Genomic DNA, 24771 nt, shown 5'->3' with positions numbered 1-24771 from the left:
CATTTTCCTTACGCTATTAAATTCATACTTTTGAAAAAGCCATATTTTATAGTGCTCAGAACTACTACAACAGTCTGCTAATAAAAAGAATCCTCTTGTTAACTTTGAGGCCATAGTTGCCACATTTTTAGTTGGTTGGCTGGACCTCCGGATATATTGTAAATGGACCCAATACTTTATATCTAAAAAAACATTCACAGAATACTGGCAAGGTTGGCTTTTTTTTCGTAACTCTTGATAAGGAGTGATGAACCACCTTCTTACCAACTGATGGCCTTTTTGGTCCATTCACAGAAAAAACAGCAAAATGTGGCTGACTCAAATACCTTGTGGTCGGACCATGTAAGGGTTTTAAATTTTCTTTTGCCAGGACATGATTGAAATATACTAGATTTTTACCACAATTGAATAAGTACAAGGTCGCCATCACTGATGCCAGCTTTTCTCTCCATATTTATTTGGCCTAAATTTAAAAAAGTTAGATTTCTGAGCTGCCATGGCAGAACTTTCATTTCTAGATCCCTAATCCAGTCACTAGGATGCAACATCTCCATTTCTGTTGGGTAAACTATTGCTTCATCTTGACAACACAAAGCAGACCCTCAAGTCCATGGCCTGGGCTAGCACAAAAACAGTTCCTGTCAAAATAATCACAAGACTGAAGCATTAGTATTTCACAAATTTTCTTTATCTTGAGTAACATCCCATCAAATGAAAAAAAATACAAACACACTATTCTGGATGTTTTTAAACAATCAAAAAAAAAATCACTATAACAATACTCAAGTCTTCAACAATGGCTAAATTTTAGAAAGCACACTTTACATCAATTTTCTCTTTCCTAAAAGTGCTGTTCTAGCTACAATTGTGATTCAACTGCTCATCAGTGCCTTTTCCAAATTCAGACTTGGTATGTTCGTGTAGACAGCGAAAGGCAGCAACTGAACGAAACATACTGGATCCCAACTTTTTCCTTCCCCGATGTCCACATTTGGATAATCCACCCTGGAATCACAGAAACTGCAACCAGGCCTCTCATTTCATGTTCTAGATTAAATAAATTGCTGCACCTATCCCTGCTTGATTTAAGTAACAAAAGTTTAGTTAAACTTGAGAGTTTTTGTTTAAATCGTACAGGTGAAATTTTCCCTCACTAAGTGCTGAATAATGACAAGCGTTTGAATCTGGAAGACAGACAAACAGATGGTTTCAATTCTGGATCTTTGCAAAACTTTACTGAATATATGACAAGGAAGGTGATTACTGAATTCAAAAGGTGCATCTACCTGCTAACATTCATCTCTTTAATATGAAATGGAAACTACACATTTCTGGCAGCGATTAATACACAGTTGTAGTTAATTTCACGCTTTGCTTCGAATTGCTATTCACTCACATTTAATAAGTTAAACAACTTGCTACAGAAAATGGTGTTTTACCACAGCAAATTGTTTTACTTTAAACAAAATTTGACAAGTGAAAAATGACATTTTTTCCATGGTGCTGATCTCACAAGATTTCAAAATTTTTAAATCATATTCTCAGCTTTACAATATCACAGGACGGGATCCTTATTTAGTTAACATGAATATGCAATATATTTTTTTCAAAACGTAAAATGATGAATTTCACAGTGCCGTTTAGAAAATAACACATTTCTGTCATGCATGGGAGTGGATTCACTAGAGTCAGAGAAATACAACCAGAGATAGGATTTCCTTAATGGTGAGTTCTTGCAAAGTTTATCTTTATTGATAAACATACATTATTGCAAAGAATATTTCAACATCATGAAATTTCCCTTTCATACATATTTACTGGTTGAGAAAATGATTAACCCTATAAAATCAGATGATATTTCTCCAAAGATCTAACAAAGTCTTTGAAATAAATTAAAAAGATAAAGAAAAATGCTTGAATACTTTACAAAGTGTCGTGAGGTTGCTGTGTGTTTCGCAGCACAAGGCATTTGAAATTCACGCTCTGGTTGCAGCCTTAGTAAGTGCCATACCCGAAGGGGTTAAGTGGCTTCACTGGTGTTGCTGCAGGCATGTCCACAGACATTACATTTGAAGGGCTTTTTAGCCTGTGAGAATTCATGTGTGTTGCTTGCAGTTTTCTGGGTGGCAAACAGGTGCACAATTCAGTCAGAGGCAAAAGGCAGTGTTTTCTTTCAATCAACTCTTGTAGGATATATTTTCTTCCATGTGTTATATATGCACAGTTCCACCTCATCCTCAGTCTTTTCTAACCTGGAGAAAATTCACCACACTCAAAACTCAAAAATTACATTCAACGTTATTTGCAAATTAATTGTCTTTCTCGAAACACTGCACTTTACTAAATTGTACATTTGTTTAAATTTTGGAGCATGTTCTACAAAAAAAAAGAAAATCCCATCTTAAAATATTTTAAACACTTTCATAGCTTGTTATAGTGTTTCATTTACCTTAGCAGCACAGCTTCCTACTTGCTGAGTTTTCATGATCTACTGTCTCTCTTCATGATGTGGAGGTACTGGTGTCAGACTGGGGTGGACAAGGTCAGAAATCACATGACACCAGGTTACAATCTAGCTGGTTTATTTGAAAACACAAGCTTTTGAAGTTTTACTACTTCAGGTTTAGAGAGACAGGTAGTATCAGATACAGAATGTGTAAGTAAAAGATCAAAAGGGTCACACCAGAGACAAGGATGTACTAAACAAACTTAAGACGCTGTTAAATCTTTAATTAGTTAGAAGGCTGTGTGCACACGTGTGAGTGTGAGAGAATGTATGGTGTGGTGGGGTCACCTGTAGTGTGACATGAACCCAAGATCGCAATTGAGGCCATCCTCGTGGCTACCAAACATGGCTATCAGCCTCCGCTCGGCGATGCTGCGTTGTTATGTATCCCGAAATTCACCTTGGAGGACATTCACCTGAAGATCCAAGACCAAATGTCCTTGACTGCTGAAGTGTTGCCCCAGTGGGAAGGAAAATCCCTATATGGCGATTGTTATGCAGTGTCCATTCATCCGTTGTCATAGCGTTGGCATGGTTTTGTCAATATACCATACTATGGGCAGCCCAGCCTGTAGCATATGAGATGGGCAACATTGGCCGAGTCACGAGTATTTGCTGGGCACGTGGTGGGTGGTGTTCCCACTTCTGATGAAACTGTCCATTTCGAAGATCTGACATGTCTTGCAGTGACAGTGTTATATAGTATTGTGGTCAATGTTGTCCTGAAGGCTGGGTCGTTTGCTGCGAACAATCGTTTATGGTTGGTAGATAAAGTGAGTTTGGAACCTCTGCCCTATACAGTACTTTGTCAGATAAGCTCAAGCTCTTCCATGAGTTGGTAAAACAAGGGACAAACAGAAAACCAATAACTGCTGCTAATGATATTTTTCACCAGTTTCTCTATTAATAAAACAACTGTACTGAGGTTCATCCATATTATCACTTCAATTCTTTTCATTCCGCACTTGATAAAGAAATTTCAACAACTATTTGAAAATATTACTTCCTTCTTTACTGACTTGAATGCTGGGCAGATTATAAAGGTCCAAGGCAAGAAAGGAGATAGGAGATAGAAAGCAGCAAATGATACATCAGTTACACTGAAAACTGTCTTGAGGGAAATGTTCGAATCTCAGACTCTAGGTCATCAACTCCAAGCTGGAATTCTTCACGCAACCAATACTTGCTACAGATATGGTCACTGTGAACCATGATGGAGTCCACCAACTCCCACATCATGCAGCCACAGCACACAGTTCAGCCCAGCATTTCTATTTTAACTGCATAGTTTTTAGTTTTTAAGCCTGGTCTTTTCATCTGTAACCAGCAAACATTTCCCTTGTTTACCTTCAATCTGAGGTAACCTATAACAGCCATTGCACAACACATCACGCCATTAGGGATTTTAGTTAGCTAATCCTCTGTATTAATGTTACAGAAACTATAACTGGAAATATATAGGCCATCTTCAGGTTGGTAAACTGTAACTAATGGAATGCTACCAGGGCCTCAACTATTTCCAATTATACAATTTTCAGATACTCCAAAGATTAGCAAGAAAGCAAAGTATGATGAGAATTAAAAACAGAGTCTGCAAAGGCATATTAAATGACCATGCCAAAAGATTTGCAGAAAGAATAGCAAATAGCCACTGCAGAAGGGCCTGGTTGTCCTTGCTTGTGAATCACAAAATGTTAGTGCACAGGTATAAGTAATTAGGAAGGCAAATAGAATTATTTGCCGAGGAATGGAGTGTAAAAGTAGGGAAATCTTGCAGCAACCGTGTGGGGCAACGATCAGACTGCAACTTGGAGTCATGTAACAGTTTGGAAGCATTTTACTGGGCTAATTGCTGGAATGAAGAGCTGTCTTATGAGTAAAGGTTGGGCTTATTCTCATTGGAACTTAGAAGGGGAGGTTTTTTATTGAAACAAGATTCTGAGGGGACTTGGCAGGGTAGACATCAAGTGAGTGTTTAATTTTGTGGGCAAATCAGGAAATGAGGCACAATTTCATAGTTTCAAAAGGTCACCAAAGCAGTCAATTGGCCACCAGGCTTCTCAATTGTGACAACTGTTACTGCAGCTACAACCAAATCACATTCAAGTAGCTAAGTAGGTAGATTGGTACAAAAAAAAGTGTCATGCAGAGAAATGTTGGCCTTGATCTTAAGGTGGCTGGGATGCCAAGCTATCAAGTTTTAGCCAGATCCCAGCTGGACTGCTATGTTCACCTTTGGGCATATTTCAAAAATGGCTTTCCAAAGGGAGAGAATGATACGCTGGTTTTGAGGTTTAAATAACAAGATGCATAAACTTGCTTTGTACTTCCTTAAGTAGAGAAGACTGAGGGGTAATATAGTTTAGACAGATTTGATAGGGTTGATTTGGAGAAACAATTTCCTCTGCTGGGGGAATCAAGAACATGTTGCCAGTGTCTTAAATTTGGAGTCAAGGATGCAAAAATCAAGAAGCATTTGTGCATGCAAGTAGGAGGTAGATCTCCAAAACTATTCCACCCTCAACAAAGGTCCAATGCAAGGAAAGCTGCAGCATTTCAAGGCAGAAATTGATGTTTTGCTAAGTGAAGTTATCAAGGGATATGGAGAAAAATGGAGTTAAAAAGGGTACATATCAGCTATGGCCTAACTCCATGGCAGAGCAGGCTTCATGGAGGCAAGTCATTGTCTCTCTGCTCGCTTATCATATTTAACTGTAGAAAACTCTTTCCAAGTGAACATATACAAATTTCATTCTGACATTTTTATCTTACTTAAAATGTGTTTGTAAATTACATAATATTATTTAACCAAAAAGCTAAAACTACATTAACAGTACCACGTTGAGAATAATGTTCCATGATATAATCTACTCTGCTCATATCTTTGGCCATAGGATAGTCCAGCCCCATCTCAATGTTTATGTTGAAACCTTCCATCAGTGCTTCAGGCCCAATTACTGAAATTCTTCTACCCAACATTCCATCCCTAGCCATTACTGAAATTCAGTCCATCCAAATATCTTGTCTGTAGAGAAGCACTCAATGTACCTGAGATAATTTAACTTCTCAAATAATTTCCAATCTTTAAGATACTCAAGCGTATCCCAAAATTGAGTCAGACGTTTCCTCAGTTTCCTGACCCATAGGCTTCAGTGAAGATAAACAACTGTATCTCCTCCACGATAACCCTCAATACTGGAGCCTCCCAAGGGTGCATTCTCAGCCTCCGTTTTTACTTCCTCTGCACCCAAAACTGCACAACCAAATTCTGAATGAACACCATCTACACGTTCACTGACGACACCATGGTAGGATGGATATCAAGCAACGATGAGTCAGAATACAGAAAAAAGGAGGAGATAGAGGGTATGGTATCATGGTGTAATAATAACCTCTCAATATTGGCAAAACAAAAGAACTAATCATTGACTTCAGGGAGAAGGGGAGGAGAACACACCCCCATCTATACCAACAGAGTGGAATTTCAGAGGGGTGAGAGCATCAAGCTCCTAGGAGTAATGGTAACTGACAACCTGCCCTGGACTTCCTATGTAGATGCGACTATCAAGAAGACACTACACCTCTGTCTCAAAAACCGAAAGAACTACAGATGCCATAAATCAGGAACGAAGACAGAAGTTGCTGGAAAGAGCTCAGCAGGTCTAGGAGCATCTGTGAAGAAGAGTTCCAAGGAAGGGTCACCAGATTCAAAACGTTAATTCTGATTTTTCTTCACAGATGCTGCCAGACCTGCTGAGCTTTTCCAGTAAATTCTGTTTGATCCTGATTTACAGCATCCGCAGCTGTTTTGGCTTTTATTTAGTATTAGTGCTACATCTCTTCTCGGCATGTTCTGTTCCTCTCTGATGAGATTCCCATTCCAATTTTTTCTTGGCCTCTGACATTAATTTCACTGTAACTCCTGCTGTCTAACCAGGTATTTTCTAAAACTCATTTCCAGAGCCACATCATATTCCTCAGTGACTGTGTCCAGCTCAGACCCACCCCACGTGGATCCCAACTGAAGTTTAATCCCTCGTGCTTTGAATGCACCCAGGATCATTGGTACCGCCACGATGTTCCAACATTCCACAGATACCTGCTCTCGCCGCATCCCAAGATTCACGCTCAGTGCAATACAGTGTCACATGCACACTTGACCTCGCTCTCCAACAGCATCACATCACGTTGGCTCAATGCTGCACCACTCCACAGTTCCACCCTATTGTCCAGTCATTCACCTGGCTAACCAGAAACTTTTTCTTTTCCTTTCAGGCATCAGGGCCCACAAAATACAACAACTCAGATATACCCATGGCCCTCTGGAAACTTCCTCCCCTCTTCCCTCTCACTCCATGCCCTCCCCCAACACTACCTCCTGTCAGGTATTCACCATCCCTCCTAACCTTCCAATCTCCGATGCTGAATGTTCTGTACTCAGCTTTATCTCTCTGCATCTCCACCTTAACGAATTTCAGCACAGCATGAAGTTGAACTCTTTTTCCACCGTCTTCACCTCAGGGTACATTTCTTTGGGCAAGAGTCATCTCTCCAACCCACAGGTCTCTTCTCCCAGTTCCAACACTCTTCCTGCATCTGGAGGCCTCCTTCGGCCTTTTACCTGCACTCAGTCTGTTCATTGAGAACTACTGACGTGACATTGGTCACCTAAATTTCTCTGTGCCACCCACCCAATCCAATCTATCTACATCTGAACTGACAACACTTTACCAACTTAGATCCAACCCTGATTTTGTTATTAAGCCCACCAATATGGGTGGTGCCATTATAGTTTGGCATACTGACCTCTACATTGCAGAGGCTGAGTTCTAGCTCTCAGATGCTTCTTCCTATCTCGCCCTGGACCACGGCTCATCAGTCCGTTGTATCAACCACAGTAACCGACCTCATTTCATCTGGTGATCTCCCAGTCATTGCTTCCAAGCTGATAGACTCAGCCTCGCACAGCTCACTTCTACCTCCTTTCAAAAATCCACCAACACGACTGCCCAGGCTGACCCATGTTTTCAGCCTACTCCTGCCCCAAAGAACTTCTGTTTGGAGGAAGGCTCATCAGACCCAAAACGTTAACTCTGATTTTTCTTGACAGATGCTGCCAGATTTGCTGAGCTTTTCCAGCATCTTCTGTTTTTGTTAACACCTCTTCTTCCTCAGTCGACTTAGGAAACTCAGCCTGTCCATAAGGACCATCATCAACTTCTACAGATGCATTACAGAAAGCATACTATCTAGGTGCATAATGGCCAGGTGGACCAACTGCTCTGCCCAGGACCCATAGAAACCACAGAAGTTTGCACACACAGCTCAGACCATAACAAAAGCTAACCTCCTATCCATGGACTCCATTTACATTTCTCGCCACTACAGAAAAGCTGCCAATATCAAAAACCCTCCCACCCCAGTAATGCTCTCCGGCAGCTTCTTCCATCCAGCAAAAGATACAGAAGCTTGAGCATTAGCATGAACAGGCTGAAAAACAGCTTCTTCCCTGCCATTATTAGACTGATAACTGGACTTCAAATAAAGTTGAGATAACAAGGTGTGAAGCTGGATGAACACAGCAGGCCAAGCAGCAGAGAAGCAAGAAAGCTAGGCGTTTCAGGTCGGGGCCTTCTTCAGAGAAAAAGTTGATCTTGTTAATGTTGATCTTGCTTGGCATATCACCTGTGCAGTGTTACCTGTATGCCTCACTTTGTCCAAGCACCCATGATCTGTACGTCCTTATTTGCAATGATCTGCCCACATTGGTTGTAACTAAACTTTTCACGGTAATTAAGTACTGGGGACTATAATAAATCAAAATAAGAAGTATACCACTAGTAAATATTCAGTTCACAATTATTTGGAAGTCAAGCACAAAAGGGAATAACTGAGTCATACATAAACAGAAAATGTTAGAAATACTCAGGTCAAACAATAGATCTGGATAGAGAAAGTTATTTTGCCATAACTGAGGGAAAAAAATTAGCGATGCTTAAAACATGTAAGCACAAAGTTAGGGAAGGAGAGCTGGGAGGACAAGGAAGTTAAAAATGTCAATTAGGTTATAACAGATGGCAGTGCAAGAAAAATTGTGGTGGTACTGGCATAAATAAAGCAAAAGAATTCTTGTATTTGAGATTTCACTCCAGTACTGCTGCCCACTTAAGTCAATCAGGATTACTTTCTTCTGAGGATGAGGATCTTCAGGTTTGTTGCTAGCTTCTCTCATTTGAAGTGATTCCTTTTATCTTCTCCAGTGTTTAACCTTCATTTACAACCAGTTCCACTTGCTTGTTTATTGTATCAGGACTACAATGTCTGACAGGTGATGTCTGTTATTCTTCATCAGCTTGTTTTTAAACCATCCCCAAGGTCCCTTAGCTTATTAGCAGTCTACTGTTTTCAGAATTAGACATTTTATAATTACAGAAGCCACAACGCCTGCGCTCTTCTCTAGTTCTCCATATAGTGTATTATTTTCCAGAAGTTTGCTTTATTAGCACAACCTTTAGTATGCAGACCCTACGCACTTCATCAGATAAGAGATATTTGTTCCTTACGGGCAACAATTTTGAACACTTTGTCAACAATTAAAAATTATGGTCTCACTTTGAAAATGCTTATGTTAATTTGTAACACTTCAACCAAAGATAAAATCTATAAACATAAAGCTGTGTGAAAAAGGACTCTTCTTTCTGTTCATTATTGATGGCAGCTCATCCTAGTACCCTGAATAATTGGAAACTACTTGCTTCTACTGACACTACTCCATCCAATCACAATTTTAAACATTTCTATTAAAACAGCATGTAATCTACGTTGTTCCAACAAAAAGAGTTCTGATCTTTTTCAAGTGTCCTTCAGCATTTATCTTTCCTTCAAAACAGACAGCAACTCAGTAAATCTGCATTGTAGCCTTTGTAAACATCCAGTCTCCTTCCTTTAGCGAGCAGCCCAACATTAACACTCCCACTTCTTGCTGTCACATTCTGAACAATGATGAAAGACAGAATCATATCATATGGCCAGGGTGATGCCTTTCGATATCCCATGCACCAGTAACCCCTAGTTTCTGTTTCTCCAAAGCACTGAGCCCATCTTAATTCCGTGTGGTCACTGCTGTAACATTTTAAGCAAAATATCCCTTCCAAACTGTACCTTACATTTAACCAGTTTTATCACCCCTTTTCAGCTTCCTTTAGTTTTGATTAGAATTCACTGTCTCTCCTACTTCGACTTAATTTAACAATGACTACATTTTCTGCAGCTCCACATCCAATTCGTTGAATTAGTAGTGAATGGAATCGGCATTGGAACTGAACTCTGTGCAACTCGATTACAACCATTTTGAAACAACTGTATATGCATGCAGCCAAAATCCAATGCCACCCAACCACCACTCTCTCAGCTTCTCTGCTGTCTCCGAAAGAAGTTGGCATCCTGAAGTGGATGAACAGATATTTAGTGTTTCATATTTAATTGGGAAAAGTCAAACAAAAACAAAAAATTGCTGGAGAAACTCAGCAGGCCCAAGAGAGATGGAGTGTGAGAAAACATAGTAGGCAAAAAGAAGGGATTGCAATGGTCGTTTCTGAACTCTGTAATTGAGCAATCAACCCTTGCCACCATTTTGACCTAAACAGGACAATTCACAGGCTCAAATGGGCATTCCAAAGCCATATCATCTCCTACACATCTCCATTCCCACTACAGGTCATTTGCTGTTCAAACCTGCAATGGTTTCATTGCTTCCAGATTTAATTAATTGAACGCTCTCGAATGACTCCTCAACTTCTGTTTTCATAAACTTAGCTAATCTAAAAATACCACTGGTTTAGAGATAGAGCTTATTACCTGATCCCAGTGTCCCTTATATTGGAAGAATTAGCCTACTTTGGGCACCTTTACTGTTTAGGTGAACTTAAATTAGCTCCTGTGCAGCAACACTTCAAATTTTAAACTCCTGAAATCGAACTTTGCCAAGGCCTTATTTCACCCATTTCCTTCAGCTCTTTAATCCACAGAGATCACGCATAAATCCACTTCTGGTTTCTTGTAGAATCCAGATTTCCTTTGCGCGACAACTGGCAGCCAAGTCTTCAGCTCTCTGGGTCGTAACCTCTTGCTAAGAATTTTGTCACTTGCTCTAATGTGTCCTTCTTTACCTTGTCACAATATATTGCTTTGAGATATCGCGAGAGTTTTAAGGCACTTGATAAGTTTAGAGTAGCTAGGGTCATACGCTTCCAACTTCCAATCGGTTTGCTCCCTTCTAGATCCACACTTCATTCCTTTACAGTTTACGTAATATCTTGAAGCATTTCCATATACTTACATTGCTAGGAGGAAAGGAGATCCAAATATTTTGAGAAAGATGACGTACATATAAATATCTTAAAAATTTAAAGAAAGGCACTTCGCGAAGGAAAAAGGACAATGGATACAACAGCAACAATGTTGCACCTGCAAGTAACAGGGAGCATGGATGGTGCACACACAATCTGGAGGACTTTCACAGAGAGAACTCAGAAAATATGACCTGCCTGAAGAGCATCACACTTTGAGAGATTTTGCAAAAGGAGAGAGAAGACGAAGTGTGATGCTGAAAACCCACCAAAAGTCACCTTTACCACTCATGAAGGACTCTTAAACAGGATTTGTTGGCATCTATCCCACCATTGTCAACAAAGGGAACTCAGCCTACAATAAATGGTATGGGCAGGCGATGGCCTAGTGGTATTATCACGGAACTGTTCATCCAAAGACCAAGATAATGCTCTGGGGATCAGATTCGAATCCGAATCCCACATTGGAATTACATTCCAGATTCTTTTTGATAGATAGTGGAATTTAATGAAATCAAATTTGGGCCGGCATGGTGGCTCAGTGGTTAGCGCTACAGCCTCACAGTGCCAGGGACCTGGGCTCAATTCCAGCCTCGGGCGACTGCCTGTGTGGAGTTTGCACATTCTCCCCGTGTATGCGTGGGTTTCCTCCGGGTGCTCCAGTTTCCTCCCACAGTCCAAAGATGTGCAGGCTAGGTGGATTGGCCATGCTAAATTGCCCATAGTGTTCAGGGGTGTGTAGGTATCCGGGGATGGGTCTGGGTGGGATGCTTCAAGGGGCAGTGTTGACTTGTTGGGCTGAAGGGCCTGTTTCCACACTGTAGGGAATCTAATCTAACTAATGAAACCTCCATCCTTACCAGATCTGGCCAAATAGGATTCCAGACCCACCGCAAATTGGCTGACTCTTAACTGCCTTCTGGACAATAAGGGAAATGGGTAATAAATGCCAGCCTAGCCAGTGAAGCCCTCATCCCATGAATGAAGATTTTAAAAAAATGTTCTTGGAAGACATGGCAGTGCCAACATCTTGTGTGCTGAATAACTTCAGAATCTGCACATTATTTGGCACAAGCTGTGACACCTTTTTTCATGATTTTAACAATGAATCAGTCAAAATACTTAAAAGTTGAAAACTCTGCAGTTTTTGGACTTTTGTGTCTCCTTTCGAAAAAGGTAGATATTTGTGTGCGCATAACTCAAACCGTTGGGAATAATCTTTGCATCTTTTCTGATCATTTTGATGATAAACCAATTATTTGTTGCTGACTAAGAATAACTTGGTCAGACTGGTTATTAATACTAACACTGACAAAGTCTAAGAACTATATAGTTGGCAACCATAGCACGCTTACGGTATAGCTAGAGGCCCCATCCATCCCATCAAATCTGCACTGACCCTCCAAACAGCATCCCAATCTATCCCCATAACCCCGCATTTGCCATGGCTAATCCACCTAGCCTGCGCATCTTTGATCTACGGGAGGAAACTGGAGCAGACATGGGGAGAATGCGAAAACTCCAGTCACCAAGGTTGGAATCGAATCTGGGACCCTAGTACTGAGGCAGCAGTTCTAACCACTGAGCCACCATGCCACTCATATCACCTAGCTGCTTAAATTTATTATTACTTAAGACCAGAAGAAACAGTGCAGCCCTTCCAACCTTGGTCGCAACAACATCCAATGAATATTCTTATGTACCATATTTGTTATTGCTTTAAACAATTCTACAACTTGTGAAGCATGCACCCTTTTGAAATATTTCTAGATCGTTAAGAAGTATCCATATAAAGAAAAGACTCTACTAGTTTCCCTGCCATAGATGTTAAAGCTGAATCATCTGCAATCAGCCAAATTTGCTGTCTCTCTTTTAATATAGACACTGCATTGTCCACTTTCCAGCTATCCAACACACAATCAACTGAGCTTCAGACCATGATCAGCTAGGGACTCTAGGCAACTGTTTAAAACAAACAAGAGCTGTGTGCTTTAAGCCCATATCAATTTTCCTAAAGAAAAAAATACGACAGATTTCATAGATTTGTCTTGTATCTAAAAAAGTTTTGGATCAGTCTTTGTCTTATATGCCTAATCTAAAATCATCACAACAACCATACAGATCAAAGATTGCTCATTTTGGATGGGCAGTACCAGGAGATTCAACAATCATCCAATTTTTCCATCAGCATACACATTTTATTTGAAGATCATTTTGAAAGTAAGTTTCAGTTGTCTTTGATACTCTGCCTATACACAAAAACACTGCTTTCTTCATTCAAGACGATGGGCTAATTGGATTTCACCACTAACAGAGCAGCTATACAACTGATCAACGAGAGCAATGCTTACAAAAAATCAAGTGTAGCTGCCAGCTCTTCCCTGCCCTAGAGATATGGGTCCCACCCTAGTGGCATTAATTTTCTATGAACATAATACAACAAATAAATTAAACTGTAAGTTTTTTTTGCATGGTGTTGTTAACTTAGCTGAGTATTTGGTGGCTCTCTTAGATTGGGATTGTGGGGTGGGGAGTGGGGAGGGAGGGATAAAAATCACAGCTTTAGTTTTCTGCTATTCAACTTGTATTTATATTAGTTTCAGCTTTATCATCACTATTACTTTCTGATCGCCACAATCTTTCATTTTATTTCTCGCAGTGATCAAGTGGAATACAGGTTTAACTAATTCAGAGAGAAAATTAAAAAAAAAGTAAAGTGCAAGGAACAAATTGCCCTGGACATTAAAGTTAATCTAAACATCCAGTGCACAGAACAGAAATTTTCCATTCTGTTATTTTGGTTCATGGACATTAAAGATCTAAGGAAGCTTGATTCTCAATCATGTTTTGGGAGCACAAAAAAAACTTCAAACCTTTTGAATCTTTTCCAAAGCCCATGATCTTGTCAGAAGATTCAAACTTCAGGTCTTGCCCTAGCATTATGTCACTCTGCAAGACCAGTTCTTCAGGCCCATTTTGTTCACAGCCATCCTCTGACTCAACTGCAGAATTAAAACAGTTCACTGCTCAGTCAACATCATTGCACAAATATTCAATTATTTTATTACTTTCAAGCATGTTGGTCATCTGTTTTGAAATACAGACTTGTTTGATGCAAAACAGGAGTTGTTACTTAGCAGTTCAAGTATGAATATGGCCCAGGTCTTGTTTTGGTGGACACAGATTGCTTCAATGTCCAAAAAAATTGTGAAAAGAGCTGGAAGCCTTATAATGTACACACTTCTCATCTTATGATAAACCGCAGGTAACTAATGAGGCAGCTGAAGATGGTTCAGTCAAAGACATTTTTCTGAAGAACTTCGACATATCCTGGACTAAGGTAACTAGCCTTTAACAATCACTTTCCTTTGTCTGAAAGTGTTTTGAACCATTGGAGAGTCTACCCTAAGATAATAAAATGTGAGGCTGGATGAACACAGCAGGCCAAGCAGCAATCTCAGCAGGAGAGTCTACCCTGATTGTTTTGGAATTCAAACTTTGCTACTTCTCCTTAATGCCACACAAGAGTCAAATGCTATCATGCTGTCAGCTTACCTCTGGAATTCAGCTTTTTTTGTTTGATTTGTACCATGGCTAGATAAAGTTCTGGAGCAGAGTGACTCTATCGGATCCCAAACTGAGCAGTGATGGGCAGAATATTGATAATCAAGTATCACTTTCCATCACTTGTTAGGCAATTCAGAGAAGAGTGATGTAGCAGGAATTGGCCTAAATTGATTTGTCTTGCTTTTTATTGATAAGACGTACCTGGGCCATTTTACACATTGGCAAGTAGATTTTTTTTCTTTACTCATTCGCAGGATGACAGCATCACCGTCAGACAGCAATTATTGCCCATCCCTAATTGCCCAGAGGGCAGTTCAGAGTCAACCACATTGCTGTGGGTCCTGAGTCACATGCAGGTTGGACCAGGTCAGGATGGCAGATTTCCTTCCCTGAAGGACATTAGTGAACCAGATGGGTTTTTCCCCAATTGAGAATGGATTTATGGTCATTATTAGATTCTGAATTCCAGATATTTTAATGAATTCAAATTCCACCATCTGCCATGGTCACTAGAATTTTACCTGGATTAGCAGTCTGGTGGTAACACCACAAGGCCATCACTTCACCTCAGATGCCAGCATTGTAGCTGTACGGAAGCAACTTGTTTTCAAGCACAACTCATTCTGAAGCACAAGTGTTGAGAACTACAGTTAGATGTTGCTAGGGCCCATAGCCTTAGATATACTTAATGCCTTCTTCCATTTCTTAATATCAGGTGAAGTGAATCAAATTGCTGCACATGTGCAACTCTGGGAAGCTTAGGAGTTAGGAGAAGGGGCCAAGTTAAGTAATCCACTCAACACCTCTGGCTAAAGGCAAATGTTCCAGCCTTGACTTTTGCATTGTTACGTTTAGCTCCACCCAAATAAAGTCCAATAACATCAGCTAGCATGCGAAGGTGGTCCAACAAGGCAAACAGCAAGTTGATCTTAAATGCAAGGACAATTAAAAACAAAAAGTCATGCTGGCAACTGTTTTGGATTTTGAGGAGACGACACCTGGTGTACTGCTAAGAATTTTTCCCTCTGTACCCACAGAAGACTCACCAGTTTTCTGCGATGACGGAGTTGTCCTCAGATTTCTTTTAAAGTGATTTGCTCAGAGGATGGGGAGTTGCTGCCTAGGCTAGCATTTAATACTCATTCCCAATTGCCCTTCTTGTGGTGTAATTCCTTGACAACAGCATTAGTAGATTGAGCCTGTACTCATTAGAGTTAAGAATAACAGGTAGCTTCACCGGAGCAGAAGGTTTTTTTCTTTATTCATTCATGAGATGAGGGCATTGCTTGCTAGGCAGCATTTATTGCCCATCCTTAATTGCCCAGAAGGTCTGGAGTCACACAGGCCAGTCTAGGTAAGGATGGTAGTTTCCTTCCCTTAAAAAGGACATTAGTGAACCAGATGAGTTTTTCTAACAATCAACAACGGGTTCATGGGCATCATTAGACTCTTAATTCCACATATTTTATTGAATTCAAATTCTACCATCTGCCATGGCTGGATTCAAACCCAGGTCCCCAGGACATTATCTGGGTCTCTGGATTAACAGTCCAGCAATAATACCACTAGGCTAGCGCCTCCCCGTCAGATTCTGACGTGTTGAACTGGGTACATATTAAAAACCTGTCTCATTTAACTACAGTATAAAAATAGGCAACATCGTCTCTAGATAAGAGATAGTCATTTAAGAGGAGGAGAATTTGCTTCACTCAAAGTGGAGATGTTTTGAGGGCTGTGAAGACTCAGTAACTGAGAACATGCATAAACTTTGGAAGGTTCCGTAAAGGAGCGATAGGAGCATTAGATTAAAAGGTGGTTTTGAGATCCAGAATCAATCATTCATGCTCTTAGTCAAAGATACAGCAGACTCAAAAGGCCATGTGGCCTGGTCTTAGTAATGAAGAACATAAAGGACTAACACATACAAAACCAATCTTCCTGCTTCCGGTATCATCAGCAGCATCTAAATTGTGCACAGGAAATGTCCAAGGATTGTACCTACAATATACCTTTTGATCATGCATGCAGACAAGAAAAAAAATATCGTATCATTGAAATGGAACGAAGAGAACAGTGTCACAAAACAAGTTGTTACAAGACTGATGGGAGAGTGCATGGCTAGAAGCTGAAATGCAGAGGTGGAAAGGAAGCAAATTTCAAGCTGCATGATTGCATGAAATGGGAGGAATTAAAACAGAGCAAGACCATGGAAAATGGTGACTGAGTGCCTGAAAGATTCAGGAAAACAAAAACATGAGTGTTTAGAGGAGGCAGAGATAGCAGGGTAGATACTTTGTATCTTAAACCCAATAAACATTTTCTTGTCTCATGTCCCAATTAAAATGGAAGGAGGAGACAAATTGCTGCAAAGGATTATACTTGCTCAGTGAACTGAAATAGAGATGATGTCATTGTCTGGAGTAGGGAACATTGAAGGGAAATATTAACACTAGTCAACTCAGGATTTCCTGGAAACAGGAATGGTGAAACTACAATAGATACAGAGTAGAGTCAGGTCTCTGAAGTTTGGTTATTGAGAGCAAAAAGACAATACCAAAACCTACAGAAAATTTAATCTTCCACATCTCTGCAGCTGATCCAGAGACCCTGGTCATGTTCTGGGAATTTTCGAAATTGGAATTTGAATTTTCAATTTGAAAAATATCTGGAATTAAGTGTCTAACAATGAAAATGGATTCATTTTCAATTGTTGGAAAAACCTTTCCGGTTCATTAATGTCGTTTAGAGAAGCAAACTGCCACCCCTACCTGATCTGGCCAAATGTGATGCCAGACCCACAGCAAGGTGGTTGACTCTTAACTGCCCTTTGGACAATTAGGGAAGGACAATAAACGCTCGCTAGCAACAGACACATCCTGAAAATGAATATAAAGAGGGGTACTTAATCTTTTAGGACACAGACTCAAATTGGGGGCGGGGGGGGGGGGGGGGGGGGAAGAAACAAAAATCTCCTACTGAGCAAAAACAGGAAGAGATTGTTTTGTGTTCATCTACTGTTCAGAGACAAGCCATATGCAGGCTGAAGGGCCAAGGAGTCACTGGAAAGGCCACCGCATTGGCATCAATTTAGGGTACTCAGAAGAACTACATGTATAATCAGCCTGCTCTCCCATTCAGTAAGATTGTGGCTGAAATCCTGGTATACCTGACCATTACCATTCTAATCTCATTGGAACACAGGAGGCCATTCAGTTCCTGAGATCCACTCCACCATTCTAAATCAAGGCTGATTACCCACCTTAACATCATAGTCATTTGCTAGCCCCATATCACTGATGTAATTCATGAACTAGTAACTAGAAACCATTCAAACTCTGTGTTGAAACTAACTAATGACAAAGTTCCCAAAACTCAGTAGGGTGGAAAATTCCAAAGATTCACCACATTGAGTGAAGAGGTTCCTTCTTACTTCAGTCTTAAACGGTTTGTCTTTTATTTGGCAGCTGTGACCCCTGATTTTGGACCACAATGGCAGAGGAAAAATTTTTTATTTATTCATTCACAGGATGACGGCGTCACTGCCAGGCAGCATTTATTGCCCGTCCCTAATTGCCCAGAAGGCAGTTAACAGTTAACCACATTGCTGTGGGTCCAGAGTCACATGTAGGTCAGGCCAGCTAAGAATGGCAGATTTCCTTATCTAAAGGACATGAGTGAACCAGATGGGTTTTTCCAATAATTGACAATGGATTCATGATCATCATTCAATTCTTGATTCCAGATATTTTATTGGATTCAAATTCCACCGTCTACGATGCTGTCCAGAACCGGGTTCTTAGAACATCTGGGTCTCTGGATTAACAGTTCGTCGATAATACCACCATGCAATCACCTCCCCAAGGGAGGAGGAGTTCTCTATGCATACCTTTAAGAATTGTGTTTCTATGACATTGCCTCTTATTCTTCTAGCATACAAACATCAAGGTCTCAAGAACAGTCCTACCATTCCAACTAAATGTCTGGTAAACCTCAGTTGAACTATCTCAAAGTGTATACCTATACTTCCTCCGGCACGGAGGCCAAGCTGCATGTAATTCTCCAGGTGCTCACCAATGTACTTTAAATTTAAGCAAGAGTTCTCAAACCATTTTGAGATACAGGCTAAAAGAGCACATACCTTCAAAAGTGCATGCTGTAAGTACATGTTAGCTTCCAGTGACTTATGAACAAAAGTTCCCAAGTTCCTTTGAATACCAATCCCATTTTACAAATACTCTGCACCTGCATTCTTCCTACCAAACTGGATAGCCTCACACATATCTACATTATATTCCATCTGCAATGCTTTTGCCCACTCACCAAGCCTGCCCAAGTCACTTGAAACCTCTGCACCCTCCTCACAATTCACACTTCCACCAAGTTTTGGAAACTGGGAAACAGTACAATTGGTTACAACATACAAATCGTTGACATAGACGGTGAACAGCTGGTCCTGTGTATTGATCATAGCAATAACCGCACCGGTCAACAGCCTACCAATTTGGAATTATCCATTTATTCCTACGCTGCTTTTACAGAAAGCAATTCTTAACCCATGCTATCTTAGTCTGCCACCTGTTTTGTGTGTTTTAATTCTGTTATGAACCTCTCGTGAGATATTTTATCAAAAGCCTCTGAAAATCCAAAATCACTATTTCTACAGTTTCCCCCCTAATTGACTCCACTAGTAACATTCTCAAAAATTCAGGTTTGACCAACAGGGCTACTGCTTCATAAATCTGTGAAGAGTCTTTCTAATCAGAAAATGAATCTTCTTAGTATCCAGCAATCTATTATTACCATAACTGAGCCCAGCACTTGCCCGACTACATTAGCTAGTAGATCTGCAAGTTCCCTGTTTTGTTCCCCTCCCTTTCCTTCCTTCTAGTTTGCAGACGTCACTGCAAAAGTTAAACAGAATTTAAAAGATGATCACCAACGCACCCACAATCTCTGTAGCCAACTTTCAACAACCCAGAGTGTTGGTCATCAGGTCCCAGGGATTTAGCAACTTTCAGTCCACTAATTGTTCTTTGTTTCATAGTTTTGGAACAAAGAAAATTACAGCACAGGAACAGGCCCTTCGGCCCTCTAAGCCTGCACTGAACAAGATCCTCTGTCTAACCTGTCATCTATTTTCTAAACGTCTGTGTCCATTTGCTCCCTGCCCATCCATGTACCTGTCCAAATATATCTTAAAAGACGCTAACGTGTCTGTGTCTACCACCTCTGCTGGCAACGCGTTCCAGGCACCCACCACCCTCTGTGTAAAGAACTTTCCATGCATATCTCCCTTAAATGTTCCTCCTCTCACTTTGAACTCATGACCCCTAGTAATTGAGTTCCCCCACTCTGGGGAAAAAGCTTCTTGCTATCCACTCTGTCTATACCCCTCATGATTTTGTAGACCTCAATCAGGTCCCCCCTCAATCACTGTCTTTCTAATGAAAATAATCCTAATCTACTCAACCTCTCTTCATAGCTAGCACCCTCCATACCAGGCAACATCCGGGTGAACCTCCTCTGCACCCTCTCCAAAGCATCCACGTCCTTTTGGTAATGTGGTGACCAGAACTGCACACAGTTACTTTTTAAGTGTTTTCTTTCCAATTATACACTTACTGGAACCTGGATCTTCTGCGAAGACAAACATAACATTTATTTAGCTCATCTGCCAGTTCTGTTTCCTATCTATGCCAAAATAAACCAATATATGTCTTTTTTTTAACTCTTTTCCTTTTCACAAGTCGACAGAAGCATTTGCAATTTATGTTTCTTGCTATTTTACATTCATATTCCATTTTCTGTTTCAATTTCATGGTCTTTCTTTGCTGAATCCAAAATTCTCCCAATCCTTAGGCAAACAACTTTTTTTTTGTAGGCAACTTTGAGACTCTACTTCTTTGTCTAAAATTTGAAAATGGAATTTAAAGGCTACTAGATCTCTCTCAATCCATGGGATGCTCAGTTTTCCTGTTGGGAATTTTTGTAGTAAAAGGTATCTACATTTTTTAAAAAAACGAAGCATTATTTGAATTCTAGTTATTGCCAATTGTCAAGCTTTTTGATGCACTTTTCTGATCCACCAAAATTATTTTCATGCCATCGTAAATTGTCCTTGGAGATATTTAAAATCCTAAATTGATTAAACACCATTATTTTCAAACTGAATGAAAAAGTATATCACATTGTTATTACTCACTAAGTTCTTTTGCAACATCATCGTTAGTACCTATTTATTGCAAGATATTAGACCTGAAATAGCCTGTTCCCTATTTTGCGCAACATGCTGGTCCTGAAAATTATCTTGAACACATTTCAGAAATTCATCCTCCACAGCATTGGTACTCAGAAGATGTATTCAGTTAATATGAAGATTGAACTCACCCATGACTCTTCCTCTATTTCCCTCTGTTTTTTGGCTTATGCAATACTCCACATTACCATGACTGTTTAAGGGGCTATGAACTAATACTACAAAATGCTTGCTGCCTCTTGTGTTTTTAACTCCACTTAAATATAGACGAAGACAAAGACGAAGACTCTTCTGTTCGAACATGCTCTCACTAACACATGGATCTGTCCCTTGTTATCAGCATTTCACAACCTCCTGTTCCTTTTGGTCGATCCAATCAGTTCTCAATTTTGATCACCCTGCAGCCACATCCTCAAAATGGCAAATAAATAATAGTTTGACCTCTACTAAATGCCAACAATTCACCAAACTTGTTACAAATGCTGTGCATAGATAGAATGCTTTTATTTCTGCTCTTTAAGAGAAAGAGTAACCTGCAATTGGGCTGATTGATTCTAGGATTCATTTCTACTGCTTTCCACTTTCATGCACAGCTTTTCTACTTCATAAAACCAGCTTTGTTACTATTCTAAATTCTATCTCAAGATTCTCAACTGCATAACAAGCTGATTTAAACACCATCACCCCAACAAACAACACTAGGAAATTTCCACCATCAAGATATTAGCTCCAGTCCTGCTAGGGTATGACCCATTCCACTTATACAGGTCCCAACAGTCCCAGTCTCTTGCCTAGTTCCCTCAATCCCTTTTGTCATATTTTACTTGTAATCATTGAGGCCATCAGGTTCAGAAAACTGATCAGGGAGCCCGAGTTGACATTTTAAAAATTTTAATTCCAAATAAAACCCGTAATCAAATAAATAATACAATGGTAATTTTTGAAAAAAAAAAATGTAAAATTGAAGCATGTTTTAAACACTAACATTTGGTCTTAACATGCAACCTGGAAATAACGTACTCAAAGTGTCCAATTGCTTTTCTGAGGGCATATTTTCAAGAAGATACCAGCATCTAAGAACCAAAGTATTATCTGATAAACTGATCATTTCCCACCTATAGCTTTCAACTTCTCCCATAATCTATTTTACTGCTGCTGCTGCTACTGCTAAGATATTGCTTTTCAAACCTTCCTTGCATTCTCAGTTCCTCCTTGTTGGCTGTGTTAAAATTTAATTTATTACTCAACTCTTTTTTTCAGCTACCTCAAAAATTATGAAACTCATGTCCCTCAGTATTTTACTTCCACCATGCCTCAAGCTTTGAAAACCAAACAAACAGAGATCATTCAACCACTTCTTGATTCACTTCCTCTTCCATTTAACATTTACGTTGTCTTTCATTATTGTACCTTCTCTGAAAGGATCTTTGTTTTTGCATAAACACCAATCTTATTTTTTGCCTGTGAATTACTTTTGATTCCAAAATAGACCTCAGTCCATAATCAATTTTAAATTGAACTTCCTTTCAAAGCAGGCTGTGGAACTGGTCCCTCTGTACTTGTGCAAATCAACAGTGGTCATTTTCATGGAACATGATTCACAGCTTTCAGATAACTGAAACACCTAGGTTCCCTATTGCAATTCTTAGTTTACATACGCTACAAAGTACCTGAATATGAGAGCTTAATTAATCAGGGCGTATGTCACATACAAGGAATATGATGTAGCAACACACCTGCCTCTGGATCTTCTTCTGAACAATAAAAAAGTATAGTTTAAAATCAAAGTCTTCCTGTGTTGCAGTAGCCTCAGGGTTTTGTAGAAACACATTGCAATTGCATTGGTGAATTGCAGCTGGTCAAGGTTGAAATAATGAAATTGAGCTTGGGACTTGATTCAACATCTCCACAAATTACAGATGAAATGTTATACAAATCTATCAATTAGGAGATGTCAGCCACTTGGCACTTCAATCCTGCTCCAGCATTTTACTCTCCTGGACAATTTTTTCCACTATTTATGTTTGCTGATACAGCTTCAGGAAAAGATCATGGGGATAGACACATTCTTTTATGGAAGCATAGATTCATGTCTAATGATGCATATATCTGGGGCCTTGGAAGTCAAGGAAGGAGGAGGTTCAGTACCACTTCTTCTTAGCTGCTTACAGTTCTGATGAAGGCTCACCAGATTTGACATGTTCACCCTGTTTTCTTCCCACAAATGCTACCAGCCTCACTGCATTCCTTCAGCAGTTTCTGTTTTTGTTTCAGATCCACCTCAACTATTTTTTCCTCTTTGTTCCTACCTCGACCCTATTTTATTTTCATCCCCTTGTCCAGTCCCTTCCCACTTACATTTCCGATCCTTCTGATGTTTTACATGAGTTTCAAAATTTCCACTTCACAAGCAGCAGCCACCTCCTCATCACCACGGACATGCGAACGCTTTACATGTCCATACTCCATTAGAATGATCTCTGGGCTCTCCGCTTCCTCCTGGGGAGAAGGTCTGAACTGTCTGCATCCACCAAATGGTCTCCTCCACCTGAACTCATTGTCACCTTGAACAACTTGTCTTTTAACTCCTCTCACTTTCTTCAGATCGAAGGTGCAGCATGAGTACCTGCATGGAACCCAGATGTGCCTCTTTGCAGGGTGCGTGGAACATTCCTTATTCCAATCAATCATTCTCGAATCCCTCACCACAGCTTTTTCTCCAGCACATCAATGACATCAGTACTGCTTCCCTCTCTCGTACTGAACTGGAATAATTTAATCAATTTCGCTTCCAATTTCTGCACTGCCTTCACCTTCACATTGTCCATCTGTGACGAATCCTTTCCACGGCTTAACGTTTCCATTTCTGGGGGGAACAGGCTGCTCTTAATATCCACTGCAAACTCAGGCTCCCACATTTACTTCAACAATACATCCTCACACCCCGTTTTCTATAAAGACTCCATCCCATGCTCTCAGTTTCTCCAGCTCAATCACATCTGATCTGACAATATAATATACATATGGGGGTTGGGGCAGGGGGTGTTTGCTCCGAATATCCACTTTTTTTCCTCAACTGAGGTCAACAGGGTACCTAGCCATGTTTGAACCATCCCCTGCACTTCTGCCTTCACTTATTCCTTTCCGTCCCACAACAGTGGTAAAGATTCCCTGGTCCTCACTGACCACACCACCAGATTCTGCATTCAAAAGGACTATAAGTTGCCACTTCCTCCACTTCCAAAGGGCTGCCAAGACAGAGACACATTCACTTCTCTTGTCAGCAGGACAAAAGATCTGTTCCCACTGGGAGTCTGGTCCACTCTTCCTCCATTCTCAACATCTCCTCACATCAAGGGCACCTTCCCACATAATCACGGAAGGTGTAATGCCTACTCATTTACCTCCTCACCATCCAAGGCCCCAGAAGTACCTTCCAGGTGAAGCAGCAAACTACTTATACTTGCTTCAATCTAGTCTACTGTGTTCGCTGTTCAGAGTGTGGTCTTTTCTACATTGGGAATATGAAATGCAGACTGGGTGACTGCATTGCAGAACACCTCGGTCTGGCCGCAAAAAAAAATCATCCCAAGATTCTAGTAGCCTGCCACTTCAACACACCACCATGTTCCCCAGCCAACATTTCTACTGCAAACCTGTGGCAAAACACACTGCACCTCAGTGCAAGCTCGAAGAACAGCATCTTATTATCTGCTTGGGGAGTCCATATCCTCGAAGATACAACATGGAAGCACGCTTCCATGTTTGTCTACCCACCCCTCATGTGGTGTTGTTATGCCATAGGTTGCTTCTAGTACAGTCACCCATTCTCAATTACTCCTCGACCTGCACTCAGTACAGCTCACCCATTTCTTTCCTACTCTTAGCTCTTACTATCACTTATTCAGCTTTTCTTCTGTCTTGGCCTAGTTTACCCATATCTTTCTCTTTGTCCCTGGGCTTGATCCTCCACTTCTCTCCCAACTTTAGCCTCGGTTGCTTACAGTTCTGATGAAGAGTCACTGGATTTGAAACGTTAACTCGGCTTTCTTCCCACTGATGCTGTCAGACCTGCTGAACATGTGGATTACAAA

At 40.4% G+C, this 24771-nt stretch overlaps 1 protein-coding gene across 4 annotated transcripts in view; it reads right to left on the bottom strand.

Moving 5' to 3' along the window:
* The window catches only part of LOC125452172 (zinc finger protein 11-like), a 58533-nt gene that overhangs the window by 26844 nt on the left and 6918 nt on the right, over window positions 1-24771 (bottom strand). The window contains exon 2 of one of the 4 annotated variants that reach the window (XM_048530242.2): window positions 13728-13856. The exons of 2 other annotated variants lie outside the window; for them this stretch is intronic. In XM_048530242.2, coding sequence (XP_048386199.1) covers window positions 13728-13856 — 129 coding nt within the window. Of the gene's footprint in view, window positions 1-13727; window positions 13857-24771 lie in introns of those variants that run through there. One more of the 4 variants, XM_048530244.2, reaches the window with a different exon arrangement.

Source organism: Stegostoma tigrinum, chromosome 4 (genome assembly GCF_030684315.1).
Source record: "Stegostoma tigrinum isolate sSteTig4 chromosome 4, sSteTig4.hap1, whole genome shotgun sequence".
Lineage (NCBI taxonomy): Eukaryota > Metazoa > Chordata > Chondrichthyes > Orectolobiformes > Stegostomatidae > Stegostoma > Stegostoma tigrinum.
This window is presented reverse-complemented; position numbering and strand designations above follow the sequence as displayed.